Source organism: Crocuta crocuta, unplaced genomic scaffold (genome assembly GCF_008692635.1).
Source record: "Crocuta crocuta isolate KB4526 unplaced genomic scaffold, BGI_CrCroc_1.0 scaffold343, whole genome shotgun sequence".
NCBI lineage: Eukaryota > Metazoa > Chordata > Mammalia > Carnivora > Hyaenidae > Crocuta > Crocuta crocuta.
Genome location: NW_027532679.1, coordinates 4,222,247 through 4,235,513, shown reverse-complemented (window position 1 = coordinate 4,235,513; position 13,267 = coordinate 4,222,247). Strand labels below are relative to the sequence as shown.

General features: G+C 36.6%; 1 protein-coding gene across 2 annotated transcripts in view; it reads left to right on the top strand.

The window, feature by feature from the left end:
* Positions 1-13,267, top strand: part of EBF1 (EBF transcription factor 1) — a 388,391-nt gene that overhangs the window by 763 nt on the left and 374,361 nt on the right. For both annotated transcript variants that reach the window (XM_077780761.1, XM_077780760.1), the window contains exons 2-3: positions 62-117; positions 10,560-10,633. In XM_077780761.1, the coding sequence (XP_077636887.1) occupies positions 106-117; positions 10,560-10,633 (86 nt within the window). In that variant the 5' untranslated portion in view covers positions 62-105. The remainder of the gene's footprint in view (positions 1-61; positions 118-10,559; positions 10,634-13,267) is intronic.

The window sequence follows — 13,267 nt, the reverse complement described above, 5'->3', positions numbered from 1 at the left end:
CGGCGGATCATCTCTCACTGAATTTTCCTTCATTCCCCACTCCCCTTCCCCTCTCCCCCAGGGATAAGGACAGAACAGGATTTCTACGTGCGCCTCATTGACTCCATGACAAAACAAGTAAGTTTCTTAATTTCGCGCCGCAGGGCGACTCTAGCGCCTCGAAATTTGGGGACGTCAAGAGGCTGGCTACTCCTTAGCGCGGGGTCTGGGACTCGAACTCTCAACCCCAGGGCGGACCTCAGACCACGCTCTCAGCGCAGCCTTGCAAGTGCTGATTACACACTAACGCCTGCCGCGTGGGGAAGGTGGCTCGAAGGCTCCTTCCCATCAAGGGAAACCCAGGCCTTGTGCACTAAGACCACAGGGTGCTGAGTGGGGAGAGTAAGTGCTGAACTTCCTTTGACCCGGCGGAGGAGCCCCAGGGGGCGCAAAAGGTGCCCAGGGACCCTGGTGTAGAGTGGGCTGAACTTGTGAGATACAAACCATCCGGGCCTCTCCAGGGAAGTAAAGGGAAGGGATGTGGGGGGAGGGGGCAGGAGGGAGGGGAAGCTGGGTAGCTTACTCAGTAATGGCGAGGTGAGCTGAGACCAGAGATGACCCACTCTACAGATTTTTTTTTTCCTAAAAGGAGGTTGTGGTAGTAGTACTGTTGGAAGAGGGAGCAACAATTGTTAGAGAATATTTTGCAAAATTCCTCCTGCTTTTGCCTCCAAATTTGGCAAGAAGCCAGGCAGCGTGAGTGAGCTTGTGGTCTTAAAGGTACACAGACGGCATATTCTGAAACTCCCCAACACGCGGGTGTCAAGCAGTATACATTAAGGTTGAGTTATGGTTTAAAAGATACAATTATGAGCCGAGTCAGAAAAGAGGCCTGACATTTTAATGAGGCACAGGAGTCCTTTTTTTTTTTTTTTTAATTTTAAGAAAAAGTTTAGTTTCAGAATTAAGTAGCTGATTAGATAGTTGGAGGACTTAGTGACAAGAAAGAAGCCAGCTTTACTGGGTGGGGGAAAGAAATTAGAACAAAGAGAAAAGTTATCCATTGTGTACCAGCCACTAATTTAATAAGAAGAATAAAACTTATTTACTTGATTGCGATTTTAAAATATTCCCTTTAAAGAAGGCGGGTGATCTTCCTTTCATAGATACTGACATGCAAGTTTTCAAATTAGGGCATACATGCATATTTAAAAATTGTTTTTAGATAAGCATGGCTTCATTATGTTGTACAAAATGCACATTCATAACGTGTTGGATGTTTTAAAATCTACTCAGCAAGAACTTTTCAATAATAGCTAACTTTGATTATTAGTCTCATAGTCTCATATTTCATTGTGAACCAGGTAAAAGATATGAGGGTATGAAATGTAGTTTTAACAATAATACATAAAACCTATTGAAAAAATATTTTAAGTAATTTGCCTAAAATATTTGACTTTCTTGAAGATTTATTTAATTCTTTGTTGATTGGTCAGAGTAAATTCACATTTGTACTTTTAGTCTTGTTCTTATTTTCTTTACTCATTTTGATTATTGTATAGGATAATTCCCTTTCATTTGGACACATTGTATTTTGTTAGCTAAAAATTTTTTTTGTCCTGCCAAGCAGAAAGACAAAAGCCTGATTTCAGTAACATTTTTTCTTTTGCTGTATTAAAACAAAAATGTCTTAAGTGGAGTTTTGTTTTAAAAAATTGTCTTTGTTACAATACATATCTTTTCCTGCCATTCTCATCAGAGGAAAGAAAAGGTGGGGGGAGGGGACAGTATGAACTCTAATACATATTCCATATGTATTTATAAGAATTTACTTTTTAAAAGATAACAAATCCGCACAAACCTGTCTGCTTGTGCAAATGGGCCACTTAAATATTACATTATAGGCAGCACTGTGAAATGAACAATTTTAAGGAGTGCAGAATTGGGACCTGTTTGGAGTGATTAACTGTTTTCAAAACTTTATTTTAGACCCCTTAAACAAAAAATGCCACCAAGAATTGATTTTCCCGTTATGAAATGAACTGACTACACAGTCTTGTATGGTGGGAAAATAATCTTGATTTTTATAAAGCAATACATCAAATATCATTTTACTAACAAGGTCATAGAGCTTAAAAACTACAGCTTGGGGCATTCTTTGACTGCATGGTATTATAAATTCTGTGATTTGGGGGTGAGGAGCATTTTTAATAATAACAGGTATGAGAGAAAGTAATTTGCCATAATATGACATCTCACTGAAAGTTAAAATTATAAATGTATACAATTATGCATTTTGGTGGGGAGTGACCTGAAAAAGGTGTAAATATTTATCTGAATTTATTCCAAAAATATCAAGAGAAAGTGATTTTTTTTTTTTTTTTGAGGTATACCTGTTTGCTTTCATAGTAATTGTCTAATGCCTTCTGGGTAGCTTTCACTTTGAAAGGCAATCCCTGACCATTATCTGTTGGTCTGTTTGTTGATTATGCTCTGTAAGAGTTGGGAAGTAGGTTAGCTCCTTGTATACATAGTTAATACAATAATCTTCAAAAAGAGTTCAGTGTGAAGAAGCATAACTTTTCTTGTCTGTGACGTAATTATATTTTAGCCTTGATGAGTAAAACAGCAGATTCTCATCTAGCTTGAAACTATTCTATGATAATTAACTACCACGTCTGATTTAAAATTTCTTAAATTTTTAAATTTTAGTTAAATACGCAGTGACTTGTTCAATCAGAAGTAAGGCTTGACATAAGCTGACTGAGTACATGGTTACAATTTTTTTTCCCTTGTGAAATTCTTCCAGACAGACTCAGGATTTTGATATTTAGAGTACAGAATGGGATAATTTCAGTGACAGAATGAGTTCTAGTAACATCATACATTTTGGAGGGAATACCTAACCACAGTTCAAGTGTCTTCTCTTAGCTGCTTGTTTGTAACATTTTTATATCAGAGATGCAGCTTTTTGTGTGTGATGTCTTATCTTTGACTTGCAAGTTGGGGTTAAAACTCAAAGGGAATCTTTGGCAAGCAAAATGCAAAACTAGCTGTGCACTCTATATTTTCATACAATGTTCTTGAACTTGGGTGGAGTTAGCAGCATTGAAGTCAAACAGAAATGTACTCAATCAACCAAGATGTATTAGTATGACACAGTATTTCACACCTTTTCAAAGTGTCTCATTACACTATTTTGGGTAATGACTCTTAATTTTGGACTCAACTGGGAAAGATGAAGTTTTATTACAAGTGAATGTATAAGGATCTGAGCCCCCTTATCCCCATGCCTTTCTCATAAAACACAAAGGATGTAATGATATTTAAAAAATTCATCCACCAACTAGAAAATAAGAGGTTTGCTTTTGGGAAGGGTTGTTCAAAACCAAGTTTAGCTGGACTAAAAATAGGTTGTTTTTGTGTCATTGCTGTTTTTGGTATTCCATTAGTGAGCATGCAAAAAGGCCTGTAGGATCCAGAAGTTTATGACTATTGCATTCAGAAACAATATCTACTACAGAAGCTCAAATGAACCCAGTGGGGGAGGTCTGAGGCTTAATGTGGCTGATTTCAGATTTTCATGTAGTATTTGAAATAGAATTACATTATGTGATTGGCTTGGTGAGTTAACATTAAATAGTTTAAAACAAAAAGTCTTTAACTTCTCTTCCCTCCTACCATCTTGCTTTAAAAAAAAAGTGACATTTTTGTAATTCATACAACGAGTACCCAATTCCATAAGGCAATCAAAAACTAAATACTCTTGCCCCCAGACAGAAGCTCTTTTTTGGAAAGGGGAAAATGATAGTCACATTATCTTTGTCATGTATGGATTTGAAGGGAGGTGATGTAGTAAGGGGACCCTAAAAAGGGCCTATCATAGTGGGAAGTCCAAAGTACAATAATCAGAAATGCTGTCATATTTATCTTACAAGCTAATCTTCTTTATATATTTCTTTTGATGTTCCCAGTACTTTAAGTTATCGATGCAAGTGCATTTTTCCCTATTGATTGTTTCATTATATCCTGCCACAGCTACGTAGATTTGATTAACCACCCTTTCAGTTCACGGTTCTTCATTGGTAGATAAACACATTTTTAGTATATCAATAAGTTCCAAAGGAATTCACAGGCCAGCAGAAACGTTCTTTCATACATTTGGGGAAACAAACAAGCACAAAAAAGACAGGGCAACTTTATAGTCAGAAGCCATACCAACTCTCTCCTTTGGTAACATGTCAAAAATGCAGGTGATTTAAATTTCCTTGCACATAGAGGAATGAAGAAGTTTGGAATTTTTATGCATGATCAGGACCTGTGTTTGGGAAAATGTAAACTCATCACAGTGGAAAATGTGTTGTTTGGAGTCTGGGGGTGAAAACAAAGCTGATGGTTTTGGAGAGATTGCCGGAGCCAGATGGCCTAGTACTTCCCCAGTCTGGCGGTCCAACTGCTCCCTCCTGGATAATATACAGCCATTTGTTCAGGGATATTTACGCTAGAGCTGTTTCCATGTGAATGTTTGAACAGCATTAAAAACGAACATATTAGTAGCGATGCATTTATCGAACTCATACGACTACACCGATAGTCTGTTCTTAGGTTTTACTTGTACTGGTGACAGGAGTGTTTGGATGTTGGTGAATTGTTTATATAGTTGTTGAGCAAGAATGATTTGGTCTCAATGAGTAATTAAAGTATGTAAGCATTTGGAACCAAACTAATGGAAATAATGATAGCACCTACCTGGAAGCTCTGTTGTGAGAATTCATACATGCAAAATGCTTCGAATAGTGACTGGCACATATTAAGTGCTTAATAAATTAGCTGCTTTTATTATTTTATTGTTATTATTATTGTCCCACTGGGTTGACAAAGCCAGCTGTATCTACTAATATCGATGTAAATGTAGTTATCATATGAGTGAAATATCTCTTATTACCGTTAGAAAAAGAGGTATAATATGGGGTTGTTAGAATGATTCAATTTTTACCTCTGTGCTTAAGTAATATAAGGGATTTTATTTCTTTGAGACATTAAAGATGTATTCTAAAGCTAACTGCTTTGGATACACATTCTCTTTTTATTCAGGGCTGTGATGTAACTGAACAGTATACTGAATATGATATCATTCCTTTGCAACTTTCCTAATTCAGTTCTGAAAACAGGTCTGCTTAGCTGCTGAGCTGAAATTACATCTTTATAATTTGTTCACCAGTAGCCAAGCTGCTAATTGAAGCAAAATAATTTTTTACTATTAATGTTGGATTGCTGTTTGACACAATTGTTTATGAAATGTCAGATTTGTAGTGTTTCCTTTGGCACAGGTTAATTTTTAATTAAGGCTCTTTCACCTACTGGAAATTTCTGGGATCACTTAAGATAGCACTTTTTTTTTTTTAATAACAAGTAATATAAGTTGGTGGTCGAATGTAATGATTAATAGTACAGTACACTGATATTATAGGTGTTCATATTATTTTTTGATTAGTTCCAGTTCTTGGTAATTTGCTACCAAAGGCTTGTTGACAGTCGGTATTTAGAAGACGTTTTACTTCTGGTTGAAGGAGGTACTTTGTACATTCGTGAACTTATTCTTGAAGGTGACAAATTAGGGTTGGCCTTTATTTTGTATGTAGAAAAAGAAGTAACATATTTTCAAGGTTACTATTTTTACATAAAAGGAAAATTAAGAGTTTGGGTTAGTTATGGATAACCCACCTTTCTTTCCCTTTCTCTCTTTCCCTCTTTTTTGTTTCCTTCCTTCCTTCCTTCCTTCCTTCCTTCCTTCCTTCCTTCTTTTTCTCTAATGATGAGAAGCTTCCTATTATTTGATTGTAAACCAAAAAAGTCTCTTAATGAAAACATTTGCTCCTCAAACCCTTTTGGATTTTGAGGAATCAAAGTCAAAAGTATTTTCCTCACCCTCTTTCCTTTGGCATTGAACACAAAGAGTTAAAACTATTAGAAAAGTAAACAAAGAAAAGCCGCGCTCAATTCTCTGTATTTCCTTTGGCATACTATTGAAGTGTGATCCTGGTGCATGTTCACTATGTATCTTTCGTTTCACTGTGTGGTCTTTATCCATAGTAAGTTTCAATTAACTTTTAAGGCCCAGTGATATTTTGGGAAAGCCGGGATGAACCACACTTCACAAAATGCCGCCTAAAATAGTGGCAACTGAGGCAGATTTTTCTCTACTGATGGATTTATTCCTTTGCAAAGATGATATAGGTGAATTTATAATTGGGCATTTGAAATTGATGGCATTTTATTCACTCACAGTAAAACTTCCAGTACTGCTGTTGTATAAGGCTATGAATGTTTAACGATTCCTATTTTTTGTTCACTAAAAAATATTCTGGAAAAAACCCTCAACCTGAAAATTAATGGAGTGTTAAAAATAATTTGCTATTTTCTTTCTGCTTATTAGAAGAGGACATGAAGAGAAGGGAGTTCGGTATATCAGAAAGCTGAATCGGGTCCACATGGGTCACTTTTGACAACTTCTTTATCAGTTTTCCCAGGTTTTTAAAGTTGAGATGAAGTTAGTGCTGTTATTTCTTTTGCTTTTCTTCCTGTGCAAGTATTCCTGTCACCTTCAGGGATTTACTTGCCATGGGAAGGATTATGGTCTGTATTGTTTTCTACTTGATAATTGTCTTTTTTATTTCTTAAGTTAAAACCTGGACTTGCTTTGCCATCAATTTATTTATTGAAATAATATATTTTGTATACTTTCTCTCCCCCTCCTGCCCATGTCTGTTAACAGGCCTCAGGTCTGTACTCCTGATAAACACATTGATTTATTTAAATCACTGTTGTCTTTGTCGTTCTCACAGCAGACTACCTTCCTCACAGTGAGCAGACGCATGATTTACTGTGGAGGATGAAAATAAGCCTTCTTCTTGGTGTCCCATTGTCTGGGCCCTAAACCAGCTGTCTATTAAAATGGTTTCACTTAAAATAGTCAATGCCGTTTATATGCTTCTGTGATCTCCCAGCTGATCCAGGCTCAGGGAGCTTTATTCACACCCCACAGAGGCACATATTTAAATTAGTAAGAAAAGCAGAAACTTCTAAGTTGGTATTAGAAGATCCTTTTCCTTTTAGGCTTAAAGTCTGGGTTTGCTGAACTGTGAACCCATCTTTACGGTATATGAAATGTAGATGGTAGAGAGTCGATATGTGGCTGTCAGCTGTGTGTGTACGCTGGAGGGAGAGCTTGGTGGCATTTTTAAAAGATCTATTTGTTGACACGCTGCTTCAGAGATATTCAGCAAAATAAATGTATCATATTTTCCCATTTTGGATCTCATCAGAATGTTGATTTCTTGGCCCATATCTTTCGTGTGTGTGTGTGTGTGTGTGTGTGTGTGTGTGTGTGTGTGTGTTTTAAGAAGCTTTTTCAGTAACAAAAACTGCATAGGTCAGGTAAGAGGTAGGTCTGCCTGTGACTGAGTTCCACTCTGTAACTGATTCTGTTCTACTAAGCTTCTAGTTCACTGTACTTACAAGGTTTTAATTCCACTTCATAGGAGAATGAAGAGACTCCCTCTTTCTCTTGCTTTTATTTCAGAAGTCACAGTAGTACTTCTTTCTCTGCGTTGATGTGCTGAAAAATATTGTTCTGTTGAGGCCTCAAAAAGAGAGACAGCAGAGACTTCATACTTCCGCCCCTCCCTGGAGTGCTTAACTATTTCTGAGCAAATGCAAACTCATGCTTTTATATGCTTTTTTTATATGCTTGACTTAGAGAAAGATTCTCCATTTTGATTGTGCTTGCCAGAAGCAAAGTGGCAGTTTGGCATTTGATAAAGAGATGTATTACAGAGGCCCTGGGCCTTCAGCAAATGATGTTCAGTCACTAAAGATAAAAACACAGGCTCCCTGGGCATCCACAGACCATCTACTGTTTGGGGGAGTTGGGAACGTATCTGTATTGCAGCATGTCTTTCATTGAGTATCATCATGGATCCACTGATTTCAGTGGAACCAGCAGCCTCAACAAAAATAATATTGGTATCATCTAGAAAGAATCAAAATGAGAAGGTCTGATGTAACTGTTACACATTCCTCTTAAAGAAACCATTTTTTTGTTAAACAGGAGGGAAAACCCTACAATATCTGTGAATATATTTACCAAGTTACTTGTATTAGTTTAGAATGACAAAAAAACTGAAGTTGAAATGGAGGTTATTAAGTATATTAAGAGAACATCCAAAACGTGGTGGTAATCGGATGCCATAGAAATGCATGATTAGAATTGTTTAGCATCATATTTGAGACCTAATCATTTATTTACAGTGTTTCTTTGATTTTAGCAGTGACTGCAGTAAATAAAGCAGGCAGATACACGTTTTGGTTTTCAAAATGCTTTTGATTTACTTAACACATTTTCTTGACTAAAGCAGCTTCCTGGGCATTTGAAAAGGTCTGTTAGGAAAACAGGAAAGAATCATCAGTGTATGCTAAAACTAGTGGATGAAAATTTTAGGCATAATATGATATTACTGTAGTGTAGATTATCTCTCCATAAGACAGTTATGAATTATATAAGATGAGGTAGTAACTTCACAGTGGGGAAATCTGGCTGAGGGCCTCTAGTGAGTGGCAGTCACTACCTTAACCAAACGGTCAGTTTACCATACCATTTGGTTTACTGTGCAGTTTATTGTATCATTACAGTAATAGAACTAGTTGGCAGTGTGATTTGATACACTGAGAAGAACTCAGAATCCCATCTTTGGTATTCTGGCCTTGAATTGTGTAACTTTACTCTAGATCTGAGGAAACGTCAGACAAATCCAAACTGAAGATATTCTACAAAAGAACTGGCTTATATTCTTTAACAATGTCAATATCATGAAATACAGACTCAGGAATGTTCTGTTTTAAAGGAGACGTGGCAACTGAATGCAATGATTGGTATTTTACTGTTTTTTTTTTTTTTTCTGTGAGAGACATTATTGTGTAATTGGTGAATCTCAATAAAGTCTTTAGATTAGATTATTGTATTGTATCAGTGCTAATTTTCTGATTCAGATAATTGCACTGTGGTTATGGAAAAGAATTCTTTATTTTAAGGAAATACAAACTGAAGTATTTAGGTATGTCTCCAGTTTATTTATACATGGTTCAGAAAAAAATTGAAAAGAATAGGCAGATTTAGTGAAGTGTAAACATTTGAGAAATCTGGTTAAAGACTATCTTGTAATTCTTTATATATTCTTGCAACTTTCCTGTCAGTCTAAAATTATGTCAAAATAAAACATTAAAAAATACAGGGTGATGGTGGGCTAACCATAAAAAAAGGTTTTGATGGGCCAATGGTACAGAAAGGTTTTCTCCTTATACAGGTACTTTTCCTCATGTTTTTATTTGTTGTTGCAATTTTTGTTCTGTAATGGAGTTAGATATCACACCCAGAGCCTGCTCTAGGCTCTGCACATACTGTGTCTTAAGCTGCCTCCATCATTTACAGGTTCTGAAAATACCAGGCTTATAAACAAAGCACATTAGAGCCAACTACAAGTTAGTTACTGTAGCATCTATATGTCCTGAATAAGGATAGTCTCTGGTTAATTTAAGTAGTTTTGTCACCAAGAAATCGAGAGTTATCTGAATGTGTGAAAGTAATTTTATTAATAATCTGAAGCTGTGTTATGTTAGTATTATGCAGTGATACAGTGTTAAGTTAGTGAATATGTATCCTGATGTAGGCATTGCTCTACCAATAGCTGTGTTTTTCTTTGGCCCAAGTATTCTCATGTAGATCTTCTAGGGAGCTACCCTGTCAGGGAAACTTCATGGTGATTTTAAGCAAAATGTTTGTATGCACATTACTGAAAACAGACAAAGACATATTGGCTGATGAGATGACTTGGAATCCAAATTTTGGGAGTCAGATGTAATTCTTCTCAGTTGAGGGAGATAACTCTATGGCTTAAGCCCACACACACAGCATATGCCTGCGAGTATTACTGTTTGGGTGGGTGTACACCCTGGGGAGCACATGTTTTCAGCCTGTAGGCGGAAGGAAGGATTTTCCCTGATAGATGAATCATCTCAAAGAAGACACAGTTAGTGAACGGACTCATTAACCATACCCCCACTTGTTTTCTGCTACTCATCTCTGGAACACTAGATGTTGGCATTAGAAATAGTAAAATGAGGTGACAAATACATATTTAAAAACCAAATCCACATGCTTTTCTATATTTTAAATCACTAGTATTCCAATCTGCTAAACTTTCCAAGTTTTTCCTCCTCATTGATTAGATTTATTTTATTATGAATTGAAAGGAGAATTGTGGTTGTCTTGACAACAGAAGTTCATCTCACATGCTGATCCAAAGGTGTGCGTCTTAATAATGTCATTTATGGGACAGAGAGCAACATATGCCCTCTACGTGATTTGGGTAGATCCTTAACAACATGTCTTGAAACAGTCATCCTTGGGCTCCCAAAAGCTAATTGGCCCATAGCAATGGTGAAATGGTCAAGTGCTCAATTGTGATAGTTTGTTCTTTGCTGCTTGGTTCCATTTTTAGCTCAATCCATGCCTTTGTTTACAGGCCATAGTGTATGAAGGCCAAGACAAGAACCCAGAAATGTGCCGAGTCTTGCTCACACACGAAATCATGTGCAGGTACGAAATATCTTGTTCTCTTCCTTTAATTAGCAAAGAGAAGATGAATTTGTATCTCAAATCTAGGTGAGCTCAGGCCTATTTTTGGGTGTATATTTATCTTGCTTCTATTAGATGATCTAAAAAGAACTATTAAACATGAGTATTTGGTAGTAGAGTGTCAGGCATCACAGTGGTTCTCAATTATTTATCAGACTTCATCCTGGAAGACATACATTTCCATTTTGATATCACACTGTTAATGGGCACAAAGCAGTGCCCTCCCCTTCTTCCTTTCAATCAAATAAAATACAATATAACCTTTTAGTGTTAATACATGTGCTCCACTGCATTGCTAGTAAAATGAGTAAGAGTTCTATTGATTTCAGCAGAAACCTCTGTTTGGATAAGATTTGAAAGTTATAGTTCCCCTTTTTAATTCTCCTGCTTCAAAATATGACCGTCAGTACATAGGCATCATTCCTCCTTAAAATCAGTGTGGGTTCCTCCCACCCCTTGCATCTGATCTCTTCATCTTAGTTAGCCTATATATAGCTCTGACAATGTAGCTATTATTTCTCAGTAGTAGTGAGCTTTTGGGAGGATGGCACATTTTTACACCTGAAAGATACAAAAATTCATTGTCACCCACAAATGAGTGTATTTATTTTGCCTGTAATCAGGCACAAGCTACATTTGAAAATAAGCAAGCAGACCAAATTCACTTTCATGGCCATAGCCAGTCCTCCACACTTGAGAGAGTAGATGAGAGCACAGCCTTTAGACTTGCAGTATAGGATTCTTATTCCTCATAAAATAACACCAGCGTAAAATAGCACCTGATATATTCTGAGTAATTGGATAAAGCATGAAGATGCCACTATGCATCAGAGAAAGGCTACTAATTGCTTTGTTAGCCATGCAGGCTCTCTCTGGCACAAAGCATACTTGGCTTCTGACTATTACTGACCAATCCTTTTTGAGCTTTAGCTGCCACTACAGCATGGGTGGGTGGGCTTTATTTGCTGCTCATGGACTTGTGGCGAAAGCTACCTTAAAACTCTACAGGTGAAAATAAAAAGGGCTTAGTGTGTTTTCCCAAATGTTAACTTCTATACCTATAATTCTATGTGTCTATAAAAACTTCTCTTTTTTTCCTCCTCAAAAAGCATACTTTTAATAGATTATTCTAAATTACTCAGGAGTTTCACAAGTGTTCACTTCAGTGATTTGTAAAACTTGTTAATTATTCCATGAAGAAGTTGCTTTTCCCTACCTTCAGAACAGTAACAAAACCCAAATATACAGTTTTTCAATTTCTTGGAAGATGTTATTAGGCAAAAATTAGTGTTGTACTATATGTAAACAAGAATCGTATAGTTAAAACTGAGTTACACTTTTCAGAATTAAATGAGTAAAATCATTTTGAAAAGCATTAAAAATGATCTCCTTTGTATTACTGCTTTTCTGATCATATCTCTCTTTTAGCTTCCCACAATTAGCATGTCATTAGAATGAATTTTCTATGTTCTATTACATGTGATTCTAGCAAATAGGGGACAGGCAGGAAGATGGATCTTGAACAATAGGCCAACTAATGTCTGTGTATCATAGATTTGCATCTCATATCTGTACATGTTTGGACTATGCTGGAAATAATTCTATTCTTAAAATACTTAAAGATATATTATGCCTTTCACACACAAGCCTGCCCTCTATTAATGCAGTTTATATTTTTCTTGTTCTTAAAATTCATTGGTCCAAAGTACTTTATTATGCTGCTTGGTGTGCTTTACTGCTGATGTTCTTTCTATTTTTCAGAAACATAAAAATAGCAAAAATAAAATTCTCAGGCCTCTGAAGGCAAATGATGATATTTGTACTGTGGAGCTAAGAGGGAAAAGCCATATTCAAAATGTCATCCTGCTAATGTTACAGATTGCGGTTTTCCTGGCTGCCTATAGATGTGTGAGGGGTACTGTTTGTTTACCAGGCCGCCATGACCCTATTACACAAACCTGTCATCTATTGTGTGGCTAACAGTCTTTTAAATTGCAAATCTGATGCTCTTTAGGGGGCTTAGGAAAAAAATTCTCACTTTCCACACCATCCTATTTCTCTTGATTTCTTGCCTGTTGTAAGTGGAAGTTGGGATGTGCTGAATTTGCACCAGGGGTGCAAATGCAGTCTCAATTATAAGCATAAAATTAGAGTCTGTTCACCATTAATCAGCCTGGCTAATTGCTATGCACCACCATTAGCCATATGGTGTGAAAGACAGCTTGCTCTCCCCAAGATGAAATTTCTTCATTGCAGACATGAAATAGTGAGGGCCCTGGATTTTAAAATAGCTTGTTTTGGATATTTAATTTCTAAACAACTTTCTGCAGTGCTTTCTATCAAGGCTGACGGCACAATAAAACTTTGCATTTATGTCACAAAAGCTGTATATTTACAGTACATTGGAGCTACGGTAAAGAAGACACAGAAAATTTAGATAGACAGGAAAGGGCTTGGGTGGTTCTGTTTTGTTGCAGGCGAAGAAAAAAGAAAAAAAGAGAAAAAAGAAAAACACCAGGGAGTTGTGTCTCAGGTGGTTGCAAATTAAAAAGAATTTTTTTTATTTTGTTGAGAGGGTAACCCCGTTGCATGAGC